At 43.7% G+C, this 27747-nt stretch overlaps 1 protein-coding gene across 2 annotated transcripts in view; it reads left to right on the top strand.

Moving 5' to 3' along the window:
• IBTK (inhibitor of Bruton tyrosine kinase) overlaps positions 1–27747 on the top strand; it is a 147150-nt gene that overhangs the window by 42151 nt on the left and 77252 nt on the right. For both annotated transcript variants that reach the window (XM_088471752.1, XM_088471761.1), the window contains exons 14-17: positions 5529–5611; positions 5707–5744; positions 8271–8367; positions 20632–20733. In XM_088471752.1, the coding sequence (XP_088327878.1) occupies positions 5529–5611; positions 5707–5744; positions 8271–8367; positions 20632–20733 (320 nt within the window). The remainder of the gene's footprint in view (positions 1–5528; positions 5612–5706; positions 5745–8270; positions 8368–20631; positions 20734–27747) is intronic.

The raw sequence follows: 27747 nt of genomic DNA, 5'->3' as shown, positions 1-27747 counted from the left end.
TTCCAGTGCCATTGGCATTCGCCTTTAAATGTTCCACTGACAGGAGATTGGAAGCCGGTTTCAGGGCAGTCTTTTTCTGTCAGGAGCTGTTAATTTGCCCGGCCAGGGAAAACGTCCTGGAACTAAGGGCTGTATTCAGGAGCGCTTTTCATGCTCAGGAAGACTGCCTCATCCATCAGGAGGCAGAATGTCATTTTCCAGCGAGATCGGTTGTGTTCATACCAGGAGTCCTTAATTTGGAAGTGGACTTCCTAGGCCAGCAGGATATACGCGCCAGAGAGTGTGGGCTCTTCATCCACAGGTATTTCAGAGCCTTGTGGATGGATGGGTCTTCTAGAGGTAGACCTCATGACTTTGAGTCACAAGCACAGGGTCCCCAGGTACGGGCACAGTGTTTGTGGATGCTCTGGCAGTAGAGTAGAACTTCAAACTAGCATATTTGCTTCACCCGCTATCCCTCCCTCTAAGGGTTATGGGAATATGCAACAGTAATATTTATTTTATTTTATTTATTAACAGTTTCTTATATAGCGCAGCATATTCCGTTGCGCTTTACAATTGTCAACATTGATAGAACAAAACTGGGTAATAACAGACAGATATATAGGTAGGAAGGCCCTGCTCGCAAGCTTACAATCTATAGGGAAATAGGCATTGATACACAAGGATAGGTGCTATATATTGCATCTTGGTCCAGCCACAATGCACAGTAATACAGTAATACTGATGGCCCCTGCTTGACCCAGACGCTGCTGGTTCGGGTGAACTGAGAAAATGTGGCCCTAGGGGGTTAGATTTATGAGTATGTTCTTCTCGTGAGACTGGAGCGTCTCTGATCTAGCAGCACTTTCTTCCCGCTTTCCCGTTTTACTAAGTCATCGGGAGAGAGCGGTACTTCATACTAGGGCGGAATACCTTCCAAGAGTGGTATTCTGGTTCTATATGAATGTAGAGATTGTGGTCCCAGCTTTCAGACTATAAGCCTCTCGGTAGGTGAGGCTTTCCTTGGATGTTGGCCGTACGCTACATAATTATGTGGATCACGCCAACAGCATGAGGAAGAAGGTTCCTTTTTGTACTGTATGACAGTCATAAGACTGGCCAGCCGATAAGCGGACGCTGGTCAGATGGATTCATATGACAATTCCTCAGGTCAGACTAGTCTGGTGGTGCCAGACTTAGTAAAGGTACAGCCACACGGTCAGTGGGGCCTTCGTGGGCGGCCTGCTGGGGTGCCTCTGCTGAATACTTCTGCAGGGCAGCCACATGGTCTTCCGTCCACACCTTTGTCAATTGTTATGCCTTTGACACTTTTGCCTCTCAGGATGCCTCCTTCGGGAGTAGGGTTCTCCTATTTTCCGAGAGTCAGGAGCGTCCCCGCCCGTAGGTTTAGTGCTTTGGGATATCCCCAACGTAATGGCTGTGGACCCCATGGACCCTGAAGAAGAAAATAAGAGTTATGGTATAACATACCTTTGTTAACTCTTTTTCTTCGAGGTCCATGGGGTCCACAGGACACCCACCCAGACGCACCTGTAGTTCTGGGGGAGGTTTTCTGTAGTTTCTCCTCTTGAGAGTCTGGACTCATGAGTTATGGGTTAATTCTTTCTTACCCTTTGTATGTCTCCGCCTGCTTAAGCTTGGTAACGAACTGGCTACCTGAGGCAGGGGGTGGGGTATATGAGGAGGAACCCTGGTGCATCCTGGGAGCAGAGAGCTCGTTTGTGTTAACTGTTTGGTGACCAGGATTCATACCCAACGTAATGGCTGTGGATCCCATGGACCTAGAAGAAAAAGAGTTAACAAAGGTATGTTATACCATAACTCTTATTTTTTTGTTGGTGGCTGCAGTGAGGCACACAGTGTAAGCTGTGCTTACAGTTTCCATGGCTCCTCATGTCTTCATGAAGGTCATGGACGACTTGCTTCTCCTGGCCCAGTCTCAGGAGGTTCTCGGGGAGCACATTCGGGTCACAGTGGATCTTCTCCAGGCTCACGGATGGGTCATCAATTTGCAGAAATCCTCTGACTCCCTCTCAAGAAATGGTGCATTTGGGGGCCTTGCTGGACTCCAGGGCTCAGCAGGTGTTCCTCCCAGTAGACAAGGTTCGGGACTTACAGTCCAAGATTTGTTTGTTTCTGCATCACCGCCGGGTGTCAATTCTCTCTTGCATGCAGATTCTGGGCTCTCTGGTCCCCACCTTTGACATGGTGGAGAATGCCCAGTTTCATTCCTGGCCTCTCCGGTTGGAGATTCTAGCCCAGTGGAACAAATCCCATCTACAGTCCAGGTCTCAGATGATTGTTCTCTTTTAGGGAGTGCGTCACTCCCTCTTTTGGTGGCTCCAGGGGTCCCATCTGACCAGGGGACATCCCTTTTTGGGTTCAGGACTGGGTCTTCCTCACCACCGACACAAGTCTTCGGGGGTTGGGGGCAGTGTCCTATCAGCAGACTTTTCAGGGTCAGTGGTCGGCTCATGAGAGCCAATTGCTGATCAACAATCTGGAACTCCAAGCGGTTTACAGGGCTTTTGCCTCCTTTTCAGAGTTGCCCTGTCCAACTACAGTCCGACAACATGACAGCTGTCGCCTATATAAACCATCAAGGCGGCAGTCGCACCACTATGAAGGAAGCCAGTCGCATTTTCCTTTTGGGCGGAAAGGCATCTTCCGTCCCTGTCAGCGGTTTACATTCCCGGAATACAAATGTCCACATGGTGGACATTTGTTGGCTTGCTTGGAAACCGGTCTTCCTCCTTGCCAGAGTCTGTGTCCGACCGATATCGGACTTCAGCGCATTGTCCTGTTGCTCTCCATTTCTAATCTTTCACCAGGACAGAGCTGTCCTTCGAATGCGACTAGGCTACATTACTAAAGTTGTTTCCAGGTTTCACATCTATCAAGAGATTGTGGTTCCTGCTTTCCAGGTTCCGGATTCTTCTCCAGAGGAGGCCTCCTTGGATGTAGTGCGGGCTCTCCAGATTTATGTGGACGGGACAAAGGACTTGTGCAAGAAAGATTCTCTCTTATGTCCTGTATGACTTTCGCAAATGAGGCTGACCGGCTACTAAGCAGTTACTGGCTAAATGGATCCGTTTGACTATTTGCCACGCTTATGTTGCGGCGGACCTTCCTGCACCATCCGTGGTGAGGGCTCATTCAACCCGGTCAGTGAGAACGTCATGGGCAGTGCAACGTGGTGCTTCTGCGGAACAAATGTGTAAGGCGGCCACATGGTCTTCTGCCCATACGGTCCTGAAGTTCTATTCCTTTGACACCTTCACTTCCCCTGATGCAGCTTTTTTTTTTGCGAAGAGCAGTTCAATGCAGCCCAGGAGCGTTCCCTCCCTTAGGGGATTAGCTTTGGGACGTCCCAGCTTAGAGCATGTGTCCCCTATGGAGGAAGAAGAAAAGGAGATTCATGTGCTTACTTGTTAAATGCTTCTCTTTTATAGGGGACACAGGGCTCCCATCCTAACACACCTGACTTGCGGGACTTTGCTCAGCTTCTGGTTCTCGTGTTCACATTTCTTATGTGTTTGGACCTGATTATGTGTCGGTTTTCCTTCTCCTCCTTCTTGCTCATTGCCTTAAGCTGGCCACACATCTAAAGATTATCTGTCCAACCAGCCAACTTGTTGATTGGTTGGAAGGAAAATGTGGTAAGGATGAAAACAAATGACAATCAGCAATTTGCTCCCAAACGCCAGAAAATGGACAAAAACTGGTGTTTGAACAAATTGTTTAGATCAAACATTTAACAAACTTGTCTGACGACCATTTTCATCTGTTTTATGGCATTTAGGAGCAAATTGCTGATCAACAGTTACTCCCATACGTTACCAGCTTTTCATTCCAACCAATTAACAAGTTGGCTGGTTGGATGTAAGTTGGTCTAGTGTGTGGCCAGCTTTAGGTTTGTTAACTTAACTGAGTTGCCTGTGGCTGGGGGAGGGGTGAGCCTGAGCTGTGATTAACAAAGTTAACTGTGTGGTGCCCGGACTTTATCCCACCAACCTATACCCAGCGTAGAGCCTGTGTTCCCTATGGAATAAAAGAAAAGGATTTAACAGCTAAGCACATAATGTTAATTTTGTTTTCTTATTTGTCTTTGTGTTAATTCTTCCAACTCTGATAACACAGCTCAGATACCTGCATGGAAATTGTATAACACATTTCTATGCAGATCTTCTGTATCCCTGATACTGTGCTCTATGTGCTATCACACCTTGTGCATTCATTGATCTAGTACTATAATCGTACTGTTATGGGCAGTCAGGAACAGGTTGGGGGAATGGGAAATAATGAAATTGATTTGAGAATCTCTTTAAAATGGAAACCTTGTTCTAAATGTGTGCTCTACAGTGCTTTCCCCATGTGCATAACAAGTGTAGCATTGCTACTAGGGAATGCATTCAGTACGTTGACATTGAATGTTCTCATGTCGGCATGGGTAAAAAGTAGACATCTGGTATGTGTTGACATGTCACAAGTCGACATTGTGCATGTCTGCATAATGAACAACTCTGTCAACATACAATACATGTTTACAATGTGTAGTTGACATACTGTATGATGACATGACCACCAACATAAGGTATTTATCCTACGTCTAGTGATGACTTCCATTACGTCATCTCTGCTTTACTGTATCTACAGATTCTCAGTATTTCAATAACTAAAATAATTGTTTTTCCATAAGTATGCTACCATGACTAAGATGACAGCTGTTGCTGGAGATTCATTACAACATTATTTCTAGCGGTGTGGTATATTTTGTTGACATTCATAATGTCGATGTGCTTGGCACTGATGAAATGTCGACATGATTAGAATGTCAACAAAATGTTCCTGGTGGTCGAGTGGTGACTTACCTGGTACGGCAGCTTCAGCTGTGTTTTCTGCGTTGGGAGGTGATGTCCTGATGACTTCCAGCGGTGCTTGAAACGGTACATATCACTACCCCTCCCCCTAGTGTCTAACCCTAACATCCCCTCCTGTAACCTTACCCTAACTCTCCCCCCAGTACCTCACTCTAACCCTCCTCTCCTGTAGCCTAACTCTCCCCCTAGTGCCTAACCCTAACTCTTCCCTGCTGGTCCGTGCAGAATGTTTGCATCTTACATTTTGACATTCTGCAGATACCGACAAATTCAATTAAAACATTGGATGAATAGATGTTATAGCAATAGTGCCACCAAAAAGGCCCAATACCTTACATGCAATATTGACTGTGAATCGCTCATTTTTCCTAAGAATTAAAAAAAAAAAACTCTAAAAAGATTTGATTTTTGGGTAACTTTTCTCACATAATTATGGAAACTTTGTGTCAAAGGGAATTTAAACTGTAAACTGAAATGGGGCAGATTCTGATGAGAATGAATCAATTGTTTCTACACATAATATAATGGTGTTACATAAATAAATAATACATGTATGAAATCGCTTTCACACCAATCTATAATTGTATCAATACATATAGTCATAAATTTATGTTTGACATTCTGAAATTATATTTCCTGTTACAGCTCCTCACTGTGTGATGTGACTATGAGATCACAAGATGGAAAAGAATTCCACTGCCATAAATGTGTTCTGTGTGCAAGACTTGGTATGTTTTCATTATTGTCAGGACTCATTGATTTGTTATATATTTGTTTCTTTAATTTCACTCATTTTAATTCTGGCAATTTTGTTTTTTTGCAGAATACTTTCACAGCATGCTTTGCAGCACTTGGATTGAGGTAGGATGAGTTTGGATAATATCAGTGATCAAGTTATGTGGCTCATTGCATTTTATGTACATTGGTCTTCATTGGTTGAAATCAATTAGCAGTGGGCTCCATTAACACGGGTTACGTCAGGTCGAAAACCTGTTGCTGCTGCACCTTTATTTTATTCAAATAGAATCCTGAGTAGGTGCAAAGTAGTGGAAAAAAAAAATCCCTATTTTAAGATAAAAATATTGGAACTTGCTTCAGAAAATCTCGTGCACCAGTACACCGCCCCTTATAATTAATAAGACACACGAGCTGGTTACACACTAAGTGATGTGTACCCAGCGCCGATATCGTGTCCAGCGGGGTGCTGGCCTCGGCAAGTGCATACACACTTGCCGATGCCGGGAGCGACATGCTGCATTCGGCAGTGAAGTCCATTAGTGACGAAATGCGTTTGAGGGCATATGGATATACGCTTATCTTTACTAGCTGTCCAGTGTAAGGCTTGGAACACACGCTGAATGAGCGTGACTTCTGTTGTGTAAGTGACGGTCTCCGGCATAACATCTAACCAAAAGGTCTGCACCAAGAGTGAGCATACCGCACGGGGCAGGGTTCCAACCTATGCATCTCCGGAGGTAAATACCCTGGATAACTATGCAAATTAGGAGTAAATGACAGTGCAGGCAGGCTGTACGCTCATACCGTTTGGAATGGGGTATATCAGGAGCCGACTGACTTACAGAACAGAAATCAGTATAGCTTCCAAAATCGCTTGAGTTTCAGAAATCGCTGCAGAACAGAGACAGTGATTCATTCTTTCGCAGCTGCTAATATGTTAGCAGCTTCGATAGCTGTAATATGGTAATTCAGCAGAAGGCGTCACGACTCCTGCATGCATTACTGATCCGAGCTGCGATTATGCGGTCACGCAAGCAGCCCGCCGGAGATGAGTAATAGAGGCTAGGAAATCTCCATCAGCTGACGGAGATCCTGGCCTCTCCACTACCCACCCAAAGGCGGCGATAGGCCTCTATTTTGAGACACTGAGGCCGTCGCCTCCCCTTTCCCGTCCAGAAATGGCAGACCTTCAATCACTCAGTTTGCTGCCGGACTGCGTGCAGAATCGCAGACCCGTACTGCACATGTGCAGTATGGGTCAGACGCATGCACAGATTCCCGGTAATAGGGAATCTGCTGGATCCCTGTCACTGCGTCTGCAGCTGAGTCACTCCCTGAAATCACTCTACAGACAAAGATTGAAGATCATGTCTAGCAGGGCTGCCTTCAGGGGGGAATGCTAGGAATGGAGTCCCGTTCCCAGACAGAATGAGGCCTGCCTGCAGTGGCAATGTTTGGCTGCAATCCATCTGCCCTGTTTTTTGTAATCCCTGTACGCTAAGCTTTGCCAGGGTCAAAGATTTTGGATTGCGTATGCTGTCTGTTACAGTGTGAATGTGTTGAGTGCTGAGCTGCTCATGAACCTGCCAGGCACTTTGCTAAGACCTCCGGGACGGCTGCTGTAAGATGAGACAGTGGTGTATATTTACTAAAGTGTGAGTTTTTAGAAATGGAGTTATTGCCCATAGCAACCAATCAGATTCTACTTAACATTTAACTAGCAGCTTCTAAAGATAATAGCTAGCATCTGATTGGTTGCAACATGTCCACTTCTAAAAACTCTCACTTTAGTGAATATACCTCAGTGTGTGAAATGCTTCTAACGCACACTGTTTAATGTCAAAGTTTTTCATGCAAACACAGATGGCTGACTAACTCTGTATTTCATGTATGCGACTGTTGGAAAAGTTATATAAAGCAGCACTTTGGAAGAGATGACAGTGTGTGTATGAAACCTGCCCGTCAGCCTAAAAACCTGTGTAATTTAAGAGGGTCCCGGTTTTATGGGATTGTATGACAGCGTGTGGCCCTGACAAACTTCAGACCTAGGCAAATCCCTAATTCTAGTCAAACTACACCACCATGCCAAATTTGGTGGAGCTACGGGAGATACAAAACTCGCCGTGCATAAAGGACAAACAGACAGACACACTTTCTCGCTTATTATACAGCTATATATATAATTTTTTATGGTCTTATTTTTTCCTTTTTTGTATGCTATAAAAAGCTGAATGCATCTGCAGATATATCTGGAGATCACTCGATATGCAGATATATTTATTTATTATTTATTACCAATTATTTATATAGTGCACACATATTCTGCAGCTCTTTACAGAGATTGTGCAGTGTGTACCCACCTTAAGATGCGAGGGCTTGTTATCAGCCTGCTTCTATTACTCTTTTTCATGTGTCTGGCCTGTACAACTTTGACTGTAAATAAAAAAAAAACTGCGCAAACTGTGCACATTACATGTAAAATGTGCATGACCTTTACTGCTGGACAATACAGGAAGCCATTAAACCTATGGGGTTAAGGCCTTGGATTGGGATACCTACAGTGTTGCATTCAAGTTATGGTACATATGGGTAGATTTTCTTTTTGTCTTTATTATAAAAAACCAATGTGTATATATTGTTTTATTATAGGCAACATGCTGTACAGCTCTAGAAATGCCTGTTCACTCAGATGTGTTACAAGTTATTATTGATTATATGTACACAGATGAAGCTCCTGCTGTCAAAGGTGAGTGTACTGGATTACATATACTGTAGACATTGCCGTAAATAAATCTGCCATTCATATCTCTACATGTAATCCAGATCTGTACAACCTGTTGTAGTAAGTTACTATACTGGCCAAGTTCAATAAAGGGTCTTTCTGAATGATATTTGCAGTAAGAAATTATAATTGGGTCAGTAAGAGGTGTCTTAGCAGCTGTATTAAACTTTAATTATTACTGTGTTTTCTAATGAGGTTTGTGATTTCATCCCTCCATAATATTTTTCTTCATTCCTTGTGTTTGTTGTGATTTGTCATTTGATAAATGCCCTTTTATACTTCCTCCTTGGAAAGCCCTGGAAAATGGCCTTATTGGTCAATATAGTTTATTGCTATAGACCAATGGTTCTCAATCCTTTTCCACCTGGGTACCCCTTGGCAGCCCATGTGCATTATTTGTACCCCCAACATTTGCATAGCAGAACATTTGTAATGAACAGAATTGCTATTAGTTCTAATATTTAGGCACTGCTACAAATGTATCCTCATACACTATTGCAGTTACGCCAAACATGCCAGGTCCTGTGCGACTTGTCTTGAGCCGAGCGTCTTTTTCGCTCGAATGTGTGTCTTAGTCGCAATGGGACAAAACCGCTTAATAAGACTGCACTGAATAATTTGATATGCAATGAGTGCAAATGAGTCTGTATACGATACAGTGGCCGCGGCTTTTTTTCACACCCGGTTATGTTGTGCTTCATCTGTGACTCTGTACATATTTAAAACTAATTCCTGTGCGGTTTTAAGTCACAGCCAGCATCTCTGGTACAGATTGAGTGGTGTTTTGTTCTGTCTGCGGAGCAAAGTAGATGCAAATTTAATGAAAAGTTCCCTACGATTTACCGCTCAGCGTGGCTCTCTCGCACCAGGCGTCTCACGGCTAGGTGTATGAGGACACATTAGTATACAGTATATAAAAGCAATAAACGTGCTATAAACATGGGTTTAAAAAATACACTCAATAGGATGAATTTGTACATATATATTTTTCACATATTACAATTCGTAAACATAAAACGGAAGCTGCTCAAATCTATTTGGCAATACTCTTCAGGTGCATGAAGGGGAGGGGTCATACTAAACAGAAAGGGGAGCATCCCTTTGATATCCCCCAGCACACTAAATTGTACCTGCAACAATACTTGAAAACTATATAGTAATAGAGATTCAGAGATATTTGTTGCATGCATTTGTAAGTACATGGTAAGCTGCCAGGCCACTTCATTTGGAGGGCATTCTGGCTCTTGTAGTGCTAGTTGGAGTACCCAGGGGTGACTCCGCAGATAAGCTGGCTCTCAATTTGGACGTATTTCTGTATGTACCTTTATCATGAGTCCTTACAACAGATAATTACATGGCCCAGAGTGGGTTCTGTTATCATGCAGAGTAGGGACTGCCAGTATTAGAGAAGCCGTGAAGTGGCCTGGCAGTTTACCAGAGCAGAGAGTGACACCCCAGACAGTAAAGAGAAACTGCACGGGCAGTGACGGGTGCAGGGTTCTAGAATGAAGACTACTATCTAAAACATGTACACCCACATGCTAACATATCCTGCCATATTTTATATGCACATATGCTCCAAATACCTTGAATTAGTGTGCTGTGTATTGTGCATGCAAATGTAGCATTTACCTGAGTACTTTTTATGTTGTAACATTGCATGCAAATATATTATGTGTAAAATAAATAATAAATATAAATAAAGTACATCGCAGCTTACTGAGTATGAGGCTGTGTATCTACAGACCGGTCAGAATGCCCATGCAGACCTGTCCACAGCTGAAAGCGCCTACAATGGGCATGTGAGTGTCAGAACTGGACCGTGGAGCTAAGGAAGAAGGTGGCCTAGTCTGATGAATCACATTTTCTTCTACATCATGTGGACTTCTAGATGTGTGTGTTGTGTATTTGGGGAAGATATGGCACCAGGATGCACTGTGGGAAGAAGGCAAGCCGGCAGAAGCAGTGTGATGCTCTGGGCAATGTTCTACTGGGAAACCTTGGTTCCTGGCATTCATGTGGATGTTACTGTGACACGTACCACCTACCCAAACATTGTTGCAGATCAAGTACAGTCCTTAGTGGCAAAGGTATTCCCTAATGGCAATGGCTTCTTCCAGCATGATAATTAATATACCCTGCCACTCTGCAAAAATTGTTTAGGAATGCTTTGAGGAATATGGCAAAGAGTTCAAGGTGTTGAATTGGCCGCCAAATTGCCCAGATCTCATACCAATCGAGTGTCAGTGGGATGTGCTGGAAAAACGAGTCTGAGCCATGGAGGCCTTACCTCGCAACTTGCAGGACTTAAAAGAACTGCTGCTAATGTCTTGTGGACTACATGCCTCAATGGGTCAGAGCTGTTTTGGCGGCACGAGGGGTCCTACACAATATTAGGCAGGTGGGTTTAATGATATGGACCGTGCATGGACTGGAATTTCTCCTGACCTTATGGATTCATACAATACTTTGCAAATTTTTAGGCAGGTGTATAAATGCTGCAAAGTAAGAATACTTTAAAAAATAGAAATTGATAATTCCCAAAATGTAGAGTGAATGAAAAGAAGAGAAATCTAAATTAAATCAATATTTGGCGTAACCACCCTTTTTGCTTTCAAAACAGCAACAATTCAAAACAGTCTAGCATGAACACTATATATATCCCCTAGTAACACATTTGTAACATAGGGCCTGATTCAGAGCCATTTGCGAGCGCTGTGATGTTTGTTATCCGTGCATGCGCCGCGTCCGGCATGCGCCAGCCCCGTTGAGCGACTGAAGTTCAGTCGCTACGGGGCTCGCTACAAGATGGGGCGGCTGTCGATGGTGAGTGACAGCTCACCCCCGTTTTGTAGGTGTGTAGGGGGATGGTTGGCCAAACGCAGGCATTCCCTTAGGAACGCCTGGCGTTTGAGGGAGGACCTACTGACATCACAACTGATGTCAGTAGTGCAGTTCCTGCTCTATTATACCAGGAAGTCCACTCGGCCTTCCGAGTGGACCCTGCCCCAGGGTTTCATTGCAAGGCCGATGGTTGCGATTATCGCGACGGTCTCCAGCCTGCTCGCACAAGCTGTGGGCGGCCTGGAGACAATAAAAAGAAAAACCCCACAGACCTAGCGAGCGGCCAGCGGCTGCGAGCGGGTCTGAATCAGGGCCATAGTTTCCTCTCTCACCTCTATAGTAAAGGTGCGTACACACGCAGCGATTTTTTTGACGACGGAACGATTTCCTTATCGTTCAATCTTCCAAATTATCGTTCAGTTTCTGCCCCAAATTGATGAACAATAACGACCAATGCGCGCTTCTGTTTGTTTTTGGTCGTTATTGTTCATCGCCCGAACCTCCAGTCCAACCTGGTGATATTGTCAGGTTGAACATGTTCGGCAATGAGGGAGGGAGCCCAGCACTGAACGATATTGTTCATGATATCGTTCAGTGTTTGTGCTCAGTGTCGTTAACGACACTGAGCACACCCCTGCTGGGGACAAATGGGACGATGTCGCTCATGGAGCGAATCGTCCCGTGTGTGTGCAGCTTAACAAATTCCCTTCTCTCACTATTCAAATAGGGGAACCACACCAATTGCCAGGGATGTTTGGCAGCACTTGGGGTGACAGTTGGTGTTTGAACTGTGCTGCAGCCACGATGAGACAGTCAGACAGCACATTGCACAGGGGAGGATACATTTTAGCCCTTTTCACCCCCTTAGGAGTCGAATTTCAAAAATCTCTTCTTAGTGGGCACCTACATCATGAAAGGAATATACTTGATTTTCATGTTTCTAGGGGTTTGGGCTGGACATTGATGAGTCAGTCAGTCAGGGCATTAGATTTTATATATCTACTGTATATGTTACACTGCAATTAAAAAAGTCATGGGATAGTTGTCTAGTATTGTGTAGGACCCCCTCTAACCCGGTGAAGTGTAGCAACTCGACATGGCATTAATTCCACAAGTTGATGGAAGTCCTCTGGAGAGATGTTGATCCATGCAGACTAGATAGCTTCCCACAGCTTCCTGATATTTGTCATTGCAGGATCTTGGGTGTGAATGAACCTCTCCATCATGTCCCATAAATGCTTGATTGGGTTCATGTCGTGCAAACGTGGTGGCAACACCATTCGTCAGAACACTGAAATGCTCCTAAAACCATTTCTGGACAACTTGGGACCCATGACACCGTGAATTTTCTTGCTTAAATTTTCCATTGTTGTGGTAGTACATGAAGTCCATGAAGGGCTGTAAATCGTCGTCAAGCAATGCAACGCAGCAGTTACCGGTCAATGATGTGTTCAGGCGGACTAGAGGACCAAACCCATGCCATGTGAACACACCACACACTATTATTGAACCTCCACCAGCCTGCCTTCATTCTTGCCTTCATGGGGTCTGTACCACACTCCAACCCTATCATCAGCCAAAAACAACTGGAATTGTGACTCCCTGGACCACACCATATTTTGCCAGTACTCCAGAGTCCAAATAGTGTTTTCACAAGTCAAGTTCAAGTGCAGTGTCCGGTGTCGTAGTGTTAACTGGGTCACTCTGGTGGGCCTTCTGCTCCTATATCCCATGGAAGCTAAAGATCTCTGCAGAGACCTGCTGGATATGCGTCTGGTACCTCCTGCATTGAATGTGAATGTGATTTGAGCCAGTGTTGCTTTTTTGTTACCACAGATAATTGTGACCAGATGCCGCTGGTCCTGATCATTAAGCACCCGTTGTCGGCCACTGCACTGTCCACGGTGGGTGGTAATGCCTTCCATGAGGTATTTCCGGTGCACATGTGACACCGTAGATGTCTGCATAACTTCTGAAATGGAATGTCCCATCCATTGGGCAGTCACTGCCCCATTCGAACTCTTACAATTCATATCACCTTGCCATGAGCGTTCAAACTGACTCACGAGATGTCTGATTACAACTAATGCAGGTCTTGGCATTTCCAAGATGTAATTTCCAAGAGGTATATGTTAAAAAATAGCAGCTTATCTGAATGTATGCAAAAGAGTATTTCTCTGCAAAGTTTATGAGGTAATAGACAACCACACTCAACGCGTTTCGTCCTGGGACTTCCCAGGACGAAGAACCCCTTGATGAAGTCCCAGGATGAAACGCGTGGGTTTGTCCATTACCGCATGAACTTTGCAGAGAAATACTCTTTTCCATACATTCATATAAGCTGCTATTTTTAACATATACCTCTTGGTTTTATAAGTGTACTATTGATTGCCTCTGGGTTTTAGCTATATGCTTTATTGTCTTTTAAAAAATATATTTTAAAGGAAACCCGTTTATGTTTTCGATGCTCATCTATATACTTGTTTTTTTTGTTTGTTTCTGAATAAATTGTGAATTATTTATATATATATATATATATATATATATATATATTTATTTATTTATTTATTTATTTGCACATACACTTTTCCACTCATATGGTTTATATATACTTCCTAACACATTCAGTAGTAAATGTTAATAATTACACCTCCACTAAGCAAACTAGTCGCTGTTTAGTCAATTTACTTTCTATCCATTGTCTATCAATACTTTTACCAGTATTTTATTATTGACTTAGAGCTGACGCCATAATATTTTAAGGCTAAGTTTGCTACAATTTTAAACACTAAATTGTACATCACTGTTTACTTTAATTATTGGCGCCGTACCCACCTATTTCTTTGTATGTGTGTTTATATATATATTTTATAGACCTTCAATTAACTCGTACAGGAATTCATCATTCCTGTTCTCGAAATGCACTTTACTCAATCGAACATTAGGTGGCAGCCAGTATCTTAGAAGCCATACCAGAAACAGGCTTATCTAACGAGAAATGCAGGAATCTTGTTTACCAACTTCTTTCAAGAAAGCAACCTTTGCTCTTTGATAGATGATGTTCGTAAATATAGAAAAAGGATATACAAACTGTACTGCATATGATTCGATGACCTGCTGAGATCACCATATTAACTAACTCCTTTTCCCTTTGAAGAACTCTATAGACTTTTGTGAACAGCATCAGAAAGTCTCTTTTTTATCTAATGTACCTGTGTTAGTTTATCCTTTTGGTATATCCCTTTTTTATATTCATAAACATAATTCTGAAGAATTTGGAGTAATATGATTGTTTAAAAGAAGGTCCTCGATTTGTTGTCAAATATACAGAATACTTGTTTTTTTGGTACAAGGACAATTGACTATATTGTATGGGGTAAGTTCAATTACATCCATGTGATGCTTGGCTGAGGACATCTAAGCCAGTTATGGTATGTCTGAAGTTGCAAGTTTTTGTACACACCTTTATGAGGTTTGATTGAAAAATTGCAATGTGGATTGACGCGATATGCCATTGCAGAACAGCATATTTTCTCAAATGAAATGGCCCCCTTTGAGTCAATGGTTGATGATCACATTTATTGAACTAGAGAAGCACTATCGGGATTTCTGAGTCTGTGGAAACAATGCCCAAGTACAGAAGCACTATGTTCCTTCTATGTTGCTACTGTATTAACTAGTATTGTTAATGGAGAAGACGCTCAGTCACATCTGAAAGTGGGCTATATCACTGGTGCAGTTATTGACCCACTGGGGTTCTCTACCTATCTTGAGCCAATCCATCTCACAGACTGTGACATTTCTAGAGTTGTTGGAACCTGCATTCTAGACTACCTAAAATAGGCCTAGTACCCTCCTCTCAATCCACTGTGACACAAATAGTGCAGACAAATCCATTACTGGTTGTTGTTCAGTAGATGGCAGCAAAAGAGCATCTGAAAACTCTCCTGTGGTATATGATGATCCAGCTTTGGAGTTGGTGGAAAACGTATTCGGAGATCCCCTGGTCATTAATTAAAAAGGTTCTTCAAGCCATACAGTTAAAAGGGAGTTCTATATAGTCTTATCTCGAAGCTGCTCTTTTGCCTAATCTGATTTACACTTCTATTGTACAGCTCCTACAGTTAATGCACTGCTGTGCCTTGCTATTTCCTGTTTACAGCTTGTTACAAAGAGGCCAGGAGATTTTCTGGCCTCTTTGTTGTAACTGTGGCAGCCAGCTTGCGTGACGCCATGGGTCACTCAGCCGGCCCATGTGATCACAGATTATCCGATACTGCATCCTTGGATGCTGCATTAACATAATTGCAAGGACGGAATTGCAAAGCTGCTTACGTGAGGCTTTGCAATTTGGTCCACTACTGAATCATCCCTTAGATTTAGATTGGTGGCCAGAAAGTTCTGGCAATGCAGCATCTAAAAGGTATGCTGAAATCAGAAATGTATAAGGATATGACTGAAGGGAATGATTTACTTCCTCCCTCAAAATCACTTCGCGTTACAGGATTTCTTATTTCTTCTTCCTCCACTAAGGGGACACAAGGACAACTCTGGATATAGCCTGGAGAGGAGAGACTGGACACCAAATAGTTAAAGCAATTTACCCACAAGCCCCATGCTCCACTCCTCTATCTCCTTCTCCCGTGAACTGGACCTTAGTTTTAAGTTTTTGGTGGCAGCAGGAGCTGGGCACCGGTTATTAGGGAGGCTACTTTAGGTGGTCCTCCATATTTATTTAATTTCTTTATTTTAAAAGTAAAGTTTGCTTATGTGTGAGCAGCGGAAGGCGTGCTATAGGACGCCCCCACTGCCGCTTCACAGCCCCAGTGCCGGTGGCCGCAGCGCTGGAGACTGGGTCAGTGACTATGGTCGCCGGACTCCCATTGCTGCCAAAAGCACACAGGATCCACCAGCCACAGCCGGCGCTCAGAGGGGGATTAAGGTAAGACCACTCCCTGCATGCAGGGAGCCGTTATACAGCGGCTTATACCGCTGGAGCTTATTAGAGCATTTAAGTATATTTTGTTAATGGAGGAAGAGGAACAGCCTCCTATATCTAAGGCACCTGTCTTTAGCAGACAGAAAAAGTCAGTGGCGGAATTTCTGTCTTCTGGCGGAAGCGTGGACTCACCCTAGTAGACGCTTTCAGGTTTCCAAGCGTATAGTTACCTTTTACCCTCTCCCTGCAGCGGATAGGGCTAAATGGGAGTCTCCTCCCCCAGTGGATGCCCATATTACCCACCTTATTAGGTCGTCCCTTCTCCCTATACCAAATACGGCATCTCTTAAAGATCCTACAGATAGGAAATTGGAGAATTTCTTGCAGACTATATGAACTAGGAGCCCTGGCATCTGCTTGGGTAGCTAAAGCTGTAGGCTGCTGGGCAGACTCCTTGGAGGAAGGTCTTAACTTGGGCGCCCATAGGAGTGACTTAGTGCCTATGGTTACACACGTTAGGGAAGCGACTTCTTATCTCTCTGAAGCAACTATAGATTCTGGACTTTTAACCTCTAAGGTTTCTGCTGCTACAGTTGCTGCCAGAAGAGCTCTTTGGCTGCGCACTTGGAAAGCGGATACAGAATCTAAGAAGGCTCTGGAAGCTCTACCTTATTCGGGTGACATCCTCTTTGGACCTGAATTGGACAAAACCGTGACTACGTTGGCATACTCCAAATCAGCTTTTCTGCGGTCTCACCAATACGAGACCCAGGACTTCAGTATCTTGTTCCTTTCGTCCACAGAGGTCAGCCGTTTCCAAGAACACAGAGTTCTGCCTCCAAAAGCTCCAAGCCCAGAGGTAAGCAGGTCTGGTCCACCAGACGTCCAGCTGCCAAGCCAGCAGACAAGCATGGGGCAGGCCTCCTCCCGGGGGACCTCTGAGTGGGAGGCCGGTTTCTTCGCTTTTCGGCACAACCACAACAGATGCTTGGATCAAGGACTTCCTGTTTCGAGGCTACACCCTTACTTTTTGCCAGCGTCCACCTTACAGGTTTTTTCCCACTGGTCTTCCTGCTCAACCAGTAAAGGCAGAAGCTTTAGAGGCACCAATTCGCTCTCTCATGGCCTCAGGGGTCGTCATTCCTGTTCCCCTGTCCTAGAGATGGTTAGGCTTTTACGCCAGCCTCTTTCTGATTTAGAAGCCGGATGGCTCCTTCCGGCCCATTCTCAATTTGAAACAAGTTTCTCCGTGTTCCCAAATTCCCTTTGGTACATCATCTTAGCTTTGGAACCAGGGGACTTTATGGCGTCCTTGGATATACAGGATGCTTATTTGTATATCCCTATACGAACCAATTACCAACGTTTCCTCAGGTTTGTGGTACAAACCACACACTACCAATTAACAAGCACTATCCTTTGGACTGTCCATGGCAGTTATGGCAACACATCTACAACGCCGGGACGTCAGGATTTTTACCATACCTGGATGACTTGCTTCTCTCCAGAGGTGCTCAGGGATCACATCCATCTGACGATATAGCTTCTTCAATCTCATGGGTGGATAATCAACTGAATGAAGTCAACACTATCTCCATCCCAGTGGATGCTCCACCTGGGGGAGCATTGTTGGATTCCAGAACTCAGAGAGTCTTCCTTCCTCCAGACAAAATCTTGTCATTGCAAACCAAAATTCTGGGGTCATTAGTTTCAACTTTCGATATGGTGGAGTATGGACAGTTTCACTCTCTGCCTCTCCAGGGACTCATTCTGAGGTGTTGGATCAAGTCTCGTCCGAACCTCAAGGCTCAGACTTTAATTCTCCCCAAGGAAGTTCGTCTCTCCCTATTGTGGTGGCTTCAGCGTTCTCATCTGGACAAGGGATGCCCCTTTGAGATCCATGACTGGTTCCTTCTCATCACTGATGCAAGCCTTCGGGGGCTGTAACTTGTCAGCTCACCTTTTCAGGGCCGTTGGACAAATCAGGAAAGCCAGCTTTCTATAAATATTCTGGAGCTTCGGGCCGTGTACAGTGCTCTGTGTCAGGCACAGCACCTCCTTCGTGGACGTCCAGTTAAGTGAAGACAACACAACCACGGGGGCCTACATAAATCACCAGGGTGGCACTCGCAGTCAAGGAGCCTTGCAAGAGGTAGGCAAAATTCTTTGCTGGGTGGAGCGACTTCTTCCAGCACTGTCCGCGGTCCTCATCCCGGCAGTTTAAAATTTGGAGGCGAACTTTCTAAGTAGTCAGTACGTACATGCCGGAGTGTGGGCGTTACACCCGGACATGTTTCAGCTGTTAGTCTGTCGATGGGGCCTACCAGACATAGACATGATGACGTCTCGCTACAATCACCAGCTTCCGAGATATTGCTGCCGCGTCAGAGATTCCAGGAGCTCTCCTGGTAGATTGACTGGCAGTTCCTTGGACCTTTTCACTGATTTATGTCTTCCCTCCAATCTCAATGATTCCTTAGGTCCTTCGCAAATTCAAGCTGGAAGGAGGCACTCTGATCCTGGTGGCTCCAGATTGGCCTGTGTATGGTACACATATCTCCTGGGCCTGTCTGTAGACGCTCCTCTACGGCTTCCACTGTGGCCAGATCTGCTGTCCCAGGGCCCATGTCTACATCCGGACCTGGCCAGGCTCGCTTTTACAGGGTGGCTCTTGAGACATCCACCCTAAGAGCAAATGGATTTTCTTGAAGAGTTGTGTGGGCCATGCTGCAGGCCAGAAAGCCGCCTTCTGTGCGTGTTTATCACAGGATTTGGCGTACCTACTTTACATGGTGTTCGACTAGGTCTTTTCGCCTTTCCCGGATCTTTTCGTTTTTACAGACAGGTCTGGACTTGGACCTACAAAACCAGATCTGGGTGCGCTGATATCATAGTTAGTATGTCCTGATAAAACGGGCTGCTCCTACAGCAGGATCTGCACCTGCTATTAACGAAGTAAGCAAGAAATTATATGTGGAGCGCCAGTTAAATCAGGTGACCACAATATATTATAATGTATTTATTAAAACTACAATAACTAGATAAGAACATACATGGATGTCACACAGATACAAATAATCACAGGTATAAATAACATTATCAGAGAATTAGTGGATGAAGGAGCACCTGAGAACACATAGAGATGAAATGCGGAACTGCTTGTAAAGTCCCTCTCCTATAATGTGTCCACAATCCTGAGCTCTAATGTAAGTCCACTTTCTGTATGAATTCCTCTAGTCCAAGATGCATATACCTCTATGATGGGATAGATTCCTAAAAGACAGCAATGACAGAAAAAACTGCCCGTACAGACGGGGTAAATACAGTCTCCTGTAGTCCTTTTAGTCACTCCTGAGAATCCTGAATATCTGCCGTTGATGGCAATCCTGGCAGTAGGTAGGGATGCCGCTTTTGTGTGTCAATGCGGCTAGGAGCTGAGGTGCCGTCCGGTGTTTGTAATCCAGAAATGACCTCTGTCTTTGGCTGCCGTCTGGTGTATAATGAGCCGCAGGACCTCCGTTCACCTTCTGATGAAACCGGGAGTGTTGTTACCCGGAGAAACGCGTCAAGGCTAAGACTTTTACTGCACTCGGATCTATGACACATAATTCCTTCCTCAGGAACATACTACCTGACAGCTAAAGGGTCCTATATACTAAGGAGTTTTGCACAGCTCGAGATGGAGGTCCTGCTGCTCATTATACACCAGACGGCAGCCCGAGAAGGAGGTCATTTCTGGATTACATACGCCGGACGGCACTTCAGCTTCTAACTGCATTGACATACACAAGCGGCATCCCTACCTACTGCCAGGATTGCATAAAACACTTTTTTTATTGCGACCCACACACTCTTAAGACCTTGAACATTCGGCCCGTTTGGTATTTTGAGTTTGACATGCCTGGTGTAGAGTGTGCAGGTTATGCAGATTGCTGGAGTTATTTTTGTTGACTCACTGTGTTGCTTGAGTGTAGTCCATCTGTGTAAGTGCTGGCTTGCACTCAGTTTTCCTTCGGTTTAACGCTGATATTAATTTTAAATGCTCAATACACTTTAGAACTAAACACTTCAGATACTAAACGGCCCAGCAGCCTACTCTGAACTGAAATTAAGTATAATTTAATACATTAATACATTAAGTATAAAGGGCTCCTACAAACAATGGAGGTAGCCATTTTGTGAATTATGTACGGGAAAGAGCTTGGAAAAGTTGTTAAGTGATAATATAAATTTCTAGCAACCTGATACTTTCATTATTGTGAATTATTTCTACTCCTCCTAAAATGCAAAGATGTCTTATTTTTTCTCTTAGGTTTTTTTATAGTAGGAATGAAATCTACAAAACAGTTTAATTGCACATTGTTATTTCTCATATTAAGTCATTAAAATACACAACTTGCCATTTGTAATTGTAAGATATTAATTTTCTTTTCTTTTTTTTTCAGGGTCTTCAAATGTGGAATTTATATGCAATGTCTTAGTTATGGCAGACCAGCTCCTCATTGTACGCTTGAAGGAGATGTGTGAAGTCACTCTTACTGAAAGACGTGAGTAGGGCAGAAAGGTTATTGTTTAAAAAAAATTTTTTTAAATCAAGAACAGAGTTTATTGAATGAAAAACTAGATAATGTGAGGTCCCACATAAAATGTCACATCTGCTGGAAATTAGAAAGTTCTATGTACAGACAACAGATCTCATAAATACAGTAAATAAACAAACACTTAAACAGACAAGGCAGGGATAGGAGTAGCTGTGTACATTGGGCAGGGACTACCTAAACTACAGTGGGAATAAATGTAGCAACATTACGGTAATGTGTGCTCATGTCAACCTAAACTCTATATGCCAATATCTAGGCACCTAAACCTGACTCACAAAGTCTTTATAGGACAGAGAGGAGTTCACTAAGGCACCACACTATCCCTGCTCCTTGTGAACATTAAGACAGTATAACTGTATCTAGCATCTACATGCACCACAAGACTTACTATAACATTGTGATCCCCTACATATGAAACGAAGTACACAAGCTGATTATCAGCAGTAATGAATAGAAAAAAAATTGGCAGGATTCCATAGATTTTGTAGGATTCAGTTAAGCACAAGGTCTTGTAGGAGTCTTGCATGTCGTGCTCCTTCGTTCATGTGCGGAACGGAAAAATAGATTGTAAGCTCCACTGGGGCACAGACTGTTAATTAATAATTATACTGTAATCATTGCTTATTTTTACAAAAAAAGCAATGCTTTATTACCATAACATACTCAGACATATCATGTGAGACTTCTATGGGATCTCCCCTCATATGTATGTTATCTGCTCCTCCATTCAAATGATAAAAATAGATACTAATATATTTTACTATATATTATGGACTTTATAGATTACAGTAATTACACAGATAAGTCAGTGTTCTCCCCAGGCTGTTTTTTGCGGGTGCACCACCCGGCAAGAAACAGCCTACCACCCCGCACTTTGGGAGCCTGCAAGTGCGGACAGTATCTGGGAGCTGTATAAAAAGGACCAGATCCTACAGACTTTGCAGCTTTTTAATAATCAAATGACTGGGCCTTTAATAAGAAGAGGAGAATTAATATATAAAATGTTATTTCAAGTTTAAACCATTATAAGGTCAGGGTTTAAAACATATTATTGTGAAGGTCCCCACCCAGCTACTTCTTGATGCCTCCCAGCTGGAAATTTTTTTGGGGGAGAACACTCTTAAGTAATTTTAAGCATTGTTATTTTTAGTAGGTTACATGTACCAAGACCAGGTAGAGGTAACCTAGCTAAATTCTAAATGTATTTGTTTGTTTTGGTGATCAACTGAAATAAAGGTAAGTAATTTGTAAGAACCAGAACAATAATGGTGGGACCATGTACCAACAGTAGAATATTAAATGTTAGCCCAAGTTATCACAAGACCAAGGCGCTACTGTATTGAGTAATTTCTGTAATCACATAAAGTATTCTTGCACAGGTATAACGTAAGAAGAGTATCACATCATCCATATCATATGGCAACAATTGAACAAGTTGCTGAATAATATCTTTGTATCCTAAATAGACTTTCCACTGTCTAATGCCACGTAGCCACTTGCCGATAGAGGAACGACAGTACGATTACAACATTGTAATCGTACAGTCGTTCCTCATCCTGTTAGTGCCTACACTGAACGATATGTCATGCTATTGCAGCTGCTATTGCCTCTTTTTGTGCAGTGCGACTGCAGATTTATGCTAATGCTGCAACTGATGGGCTTTCAACTTAGACGCCCACCGGCTGCATCTCTAATCCGCCTATGTGCGTAAAAAGTCACACCATCGGACATTAAAGCAGCCCTATGTCCGTTTGAACATGGCTGCCGGTGCCATTACAACTGTGCCTTTGGACGCAAGACGCTCGCGTCTGATTAGCCAGTCCCCTGTTACTCTGCGCCCAAGTTCATTCTGCGACCACTTGCGGTAACCATCGGGACAATTGCACAGTGAGACTCTGAAACATGCGCAGACAAAAAACATTGGACAACTGCGCAGATATCAGCATTGAGTCCGCCTCCATTAGGCCCTAATTTGTGTGTTGTGGTTGAAAAATTTACAAGGAAACAAAGTTTTAAACTGTGTACAGCCATTGCCAAAAGTTTTGAGAATGACACAAGTTTTGGTTTTCACAATGTTTGCTGCTTCAGTGTTTCTACATCTTTTTGTCAGATGTTCCTATGGTACACTGAAGGATAATTACATGCATTTCATAAGTGTCAAAGGCTTTTACTGACAATTACATTAAGATTATGCAAAGCGTCAAAATTTGCAGTGTTGACCCTTCTTTTTCAAGACCTCTGCAATTCGCCCTGGCATGCAGTCAATCAACTTCTGGTCCACATACTGACTGATGGCCGCCCATTCTTGCCTAATCAATGATTTGAGTTTGTCAGAATTTGTGAGTTTTTGTTTGTCCACCCGCCTCTTGAGGATTGACCACAAGTTCTCAATGGGATTAAGGTCTGGGGAGTTTCCTGGCCATGGACCCAAAATGTTGATGTTTTGTTCCCCGAGCCACTTAGTTAACACTTTTGCCTTATGGCAAGCTGCTCCATCATGCAGGAAAAGGCATTGTTCGTCACCAAACTGTTCTTGGATGGTTAGGAGAAGTTGCTCTTGGAGGATGTTTTGGTACAATTCTTTATTCTTGGCTGTGTTCTTAGGCAAAATTGTGAGTGATCCCACTCCCTTGGCTGAGAAGCAACACCACACATGAATGGTCTCAGGATGCTTTACTGTTGTCATTCTCAAAACTTTTGGCCATGGCTGTTGTTTGTGGTTTAAAGAAAGATTTTCTAACATAATTGCTGCAAAAAGATGTAGAAACACTGAAGCAGCAAGCATTGTGAAAACCAAAACTTGTGTCATTCTCAAAACTTTTGGCAATGGCTGTACACAGTTTAAAACTTTGTTTCCTTGTAAATTTTTCAACCACAACACACAAATTAGGGCCTAATGGAGGCGGACTCAATGCTGATATTTGCGCAGTTGTCCAATGTTTTTTGTCTGCGCATGTTTCAGAGTCTCACTGTGCATAAGTCCCGATGGTTACCGCAAGTGGTCGCAGAATGAACTTGGGCGCAGAGTAACAGCTGCTTTAGTGAGCAGGAGAAGCCAACCCGCACATGTGAGAGCTTTAAAATGGATGAAAGAGGTATTTTCCATTACCTTTGTTACTAAGGTTGATTTATGACAGTCAAGGCACAAAAAAACTCTGATCTCAACTTTAATATCCATTAGGAGGTTTAAGAAGGAGGTCCATACACTTATCTGTGGTATGTCAGGTACATATTCAGGGGTACCTTTGCACATTCAGTAGTCTGGATGTCTGTCAGTTTGCAATGTGTGAGTTCCCGCTTTCAGGTCTCTTGACTGCACTCCAGGATGCACACAAGTTTCCCATTTCCCAGTGTTCTTCCTGTTCCAGACTCATACTTTATGACGCATTCATGCTCATACTAGCATACATGCTCATACTAGCATACATACTCATACCACTATTTATAAGTGCATATTCACTACATTAGGTGCCATGCACATTGGGCAAAAGAGCATGTTTTGCACTGCCCAAGTGCACATCTTATTATATGCTCTTGATGGTACCTCTGTTAGTCTTCAACATGAGTGATGTGAGGCTAATACGGCCTTATCCTACAGAATAGGTTGCGTGTGATTGTTGGGGCCATGTCCTCACATAATGGAAGCGCATTTTACTCTCCAGAGTCCAAAGTGCTCAGATGATGTGTCCATTACAGATCCCTCTGTCTGTCTACACTTCACTGCATAGGCATGTATTCATGCCTCACAGCGTTTGCTACATACATATATGGATTTGCTGTTTTGTGTGTCCTTTCTACAAAGAAAAAGAAAAAAAAATTGTCGACAGAGGTCATATACACTACTCTGAATAATAGGGTCGGAATTAATACTTTTTGTCTGTTTTCCTTTATTGCCTAAGCTACATTCTGGCAGACCATTCCCACCTTCATCCTATAAGTGTTCAACTTGAATTGCATATATTTGCCTACTAGGTATATGTCCTCAACACTACCCACATGGATTTGGGTGCCTTTGCCTCACATAGTGTTAATTACTCTGGGGCCGAAACTAGGATTTATGTCACCCGGGGCAAGGCCCCCCCCTAGTCGCGGCCCTGCATTACATTACCTAACCTTGCTTTATATAACTGACAGGTTTATAATGTCGTGTGACCTGTAAAGCTTCCACAGAATTCAGGGATTGAATGGCATGCTGTGGTACTGAAAGATCTTCTCTACGATAAGTATATTTTGTTGTATACGTGTGCTACGTCTGAAATTGGGACTTCTCCCTCTAGCTGATCTCCCTGGAGTATGCTATGACCTAAGATCTATGGCATCCCTGTAGACAGAAGATGGTCGGTTGTTCCTATACTAGTCTGAACCGTTGGGACCTTAGTTAAGCGGATCAGTTTGTTCTACTGGTCGAGTTCACCTTGTACAGCCTCAGGATATTGTGACTAGGCTATGGTCTGAGCCATTTTGAGTTCCCTAACCACTCGCCAGGTCAGTGTGCATTACACTGTTCTATAGTTAATGTCAACCAATCTCGTTCTTTTCCAACTCTTATGATCTTGGGTGTTTAGTCTTCACCGTCTGTTTGGTGTGCCACTTACTATCCTCCAGCCTATTGCTGTGGGGGCCTTCCTATGTTGGGGTTTATCACTATCTCTTCTGCGTGTTGTTGAGATGTTGTGCTTTTGGTGAGGGTGTTTTGCAACTATACAGGACTACGGGACTCTGGATCTGTAGAGTTCTAGACATCCCTATGCCCTTTTCTCCCCTCTCCTAGGGTGTGCATATATGGGAAAACACTACATAGTTAATCTTTACCTAACTTACATAGAGGCCCAGTCCTGTTATGGTAAGAGGACACCAGGGTTTCTTCCAGTAGATGTGTCCTCTGCCCCTGCTTCAGACGGTTTTCCGCTAGCTAGATGGGTAGGCTGATTGGCTATTTGGGTTACCACAGCTTCACCTCGCAAGTCTTGATACATGGACCTTTTGCCAACTGTCAGTAGGCCCCTCAACCCATTGGAATTTTTTCCTCTGGGGCTAAATTTTTGGCCCAGGCCTCATCTGTAGCTCACTCAACTGGTTTAACGGTGCGGCTGTTAAAACAATCCTCGTAAAACCTAGGGGTTTTGTTTTGGATGCAGAGTGCACATCGGGATTTGCGCCAGGAGACCTGTTTATTATTGGGTGATGCGTACCTACCTGGTCTGGTGCTCAGTAAGGAAACTCAATCTGGCAGCCTTCTTGCGGTTCTAGGTATTATTTTTTTTTACGAGCATGATTGGATTTACAGATGATCTCCTTCTCTCTTCTCTGAAGGAGAATGTGTTGGCCTGGTTCTGTCGCATGATTGCTCGTAGGCATGCTGTTCAGTTTTTCCTCTGGGGGTTCTTCAGAATCAATCTCATGTCCTTCCCTTGGTTGCCCTGTATGGTTTGTTTCCGGTGTTAGGAGCTATTCCACTTTCATCCATTCAAACCCTAGCTTCGGTGGACCTCTGCTGACCCCCAGTAAAGCTGGTGTTACTTCTCGTCCTCTCCTGCCCGATGGGTTTTATCATTTGAGTGCTTTATCACATGGATTCCAGCAGAACTTGGCAACCTCCGCACAGTCTTCATTGCTTTCCTGCGGTGGCTTCTTTGTTTTATATCAGCCTGGAAATCGTGGTGCCCCCTCTTCTGCATAATGGGTCACAAGACACATATTCCTTCCTCGCTTTGCTGTCTGAGCAGATTTCTATAGGTCAGATTAATTTTTTATTCATCTGGGTTTCTCTTGTTCGAGAAAGCCGATTCTGGACTTGGTGAGAGTGTGGTACGCTTCCTTGGGGCTGGGCTGAGTTCCTCTGGGGAACAATGCTGCTACACATATCTTCATCAGATGATTCATGTTGGACTCCTTCGGCTCTAGAGATACTAGTCTTGGCGACGGATCCTCCCTGCAGCACAGGAGCATTCGCTCACTGCTGCATAGGAGCATTCCCTCCCTTTAAGGAACAACTTTGGGACATCCCAAAGTCCCAGTGCCCCCATTGGATGAAAGAAAATAAAAGATTTTTGTCTTACCTGTGAAATTATTTTTTCTGAGTCCATGGGGGACACTGGGTGCCCAACCCTTACGCCCTTGGCTGGCTAGGGGTTGTTTTCTGGCACACATTTCGGTCACAGGTCTTTTACTCCTCTCCTCCTACTTGGGCTTTATTAATATTAACTGGCTGCAGGGGGTGGGGATAGGGGAGGAGGTGCCTGTGCTGTTGCTTCAAATTTTAACTATTTGGTGCCCGGGCTCCTACAGCTCCACCTATACCCATAGTCCCAGTGCCCCCATGGACTCCGAAAAAAATATTTTACAGGTGAGACAAAAATCCCCTTATGTCACCTATATGTCTGTTTATGAGTTCCAAGAATTTAAAGCGTACAGTTTTGACAGCAAGTATAGAGACCCCACAAGAGTGGTGTATATAAGGTGTGGTATAACTACTCGACACAAGGATGCCTTACGCAACAGACATGCTTTGTGTAAACATTCTACACCTCATTTTATAATTAATGCCCTGAATATTGAATGTCTGCACTTTAAGTCCTCACCGTATTGGTAGAAGGCTCAAAGTATATGACCGTGCTTTCATTATGGACCCTGCTTTCATTATGGACCCGGATAAACATAACAAATGTTTACATTGTAGGAATCAAACAGTGATAAACGTACATCTCTGATGTTTCCGGGTGTGCAGAACGGGTCCTGCGATTACGCTCGCACGCCCCCGCAATCTGACATTATTACAACCCCACATAAGAACAGATCTAGGAGTAGCATTATCATGCAACCATATGCAATAGGAGTGATATTGTGTATATACATCTGGGTTGAGTGGACAGCTTATGAAATGAGCATTGGGCCTCTTATTCACCAGTGCAAGCAACTTGGAGGTACTCAGAGGACATTGTTGGGAAAGAAGGGGCATTT

This window comes from Taudactylus pleione, unplaced genomic scaffold, assembly GCF_031769625.1.
Source record: "Taudactylus pleione unplaced genomic scaffold, aTauple2 ptg000015l, whole genome shotgun sequence".
NCBI lineage: Eukaryota > Metazoa > Chordata > Amphibia > Anura > Myobatrachidae > Taudactylus > Taudactylus pleione.
The sequence above is the reverse complement of the archived record's forward strand: the minus strand, read 5'-3'. Positions and strand labels throughout refer to the sequence as shown.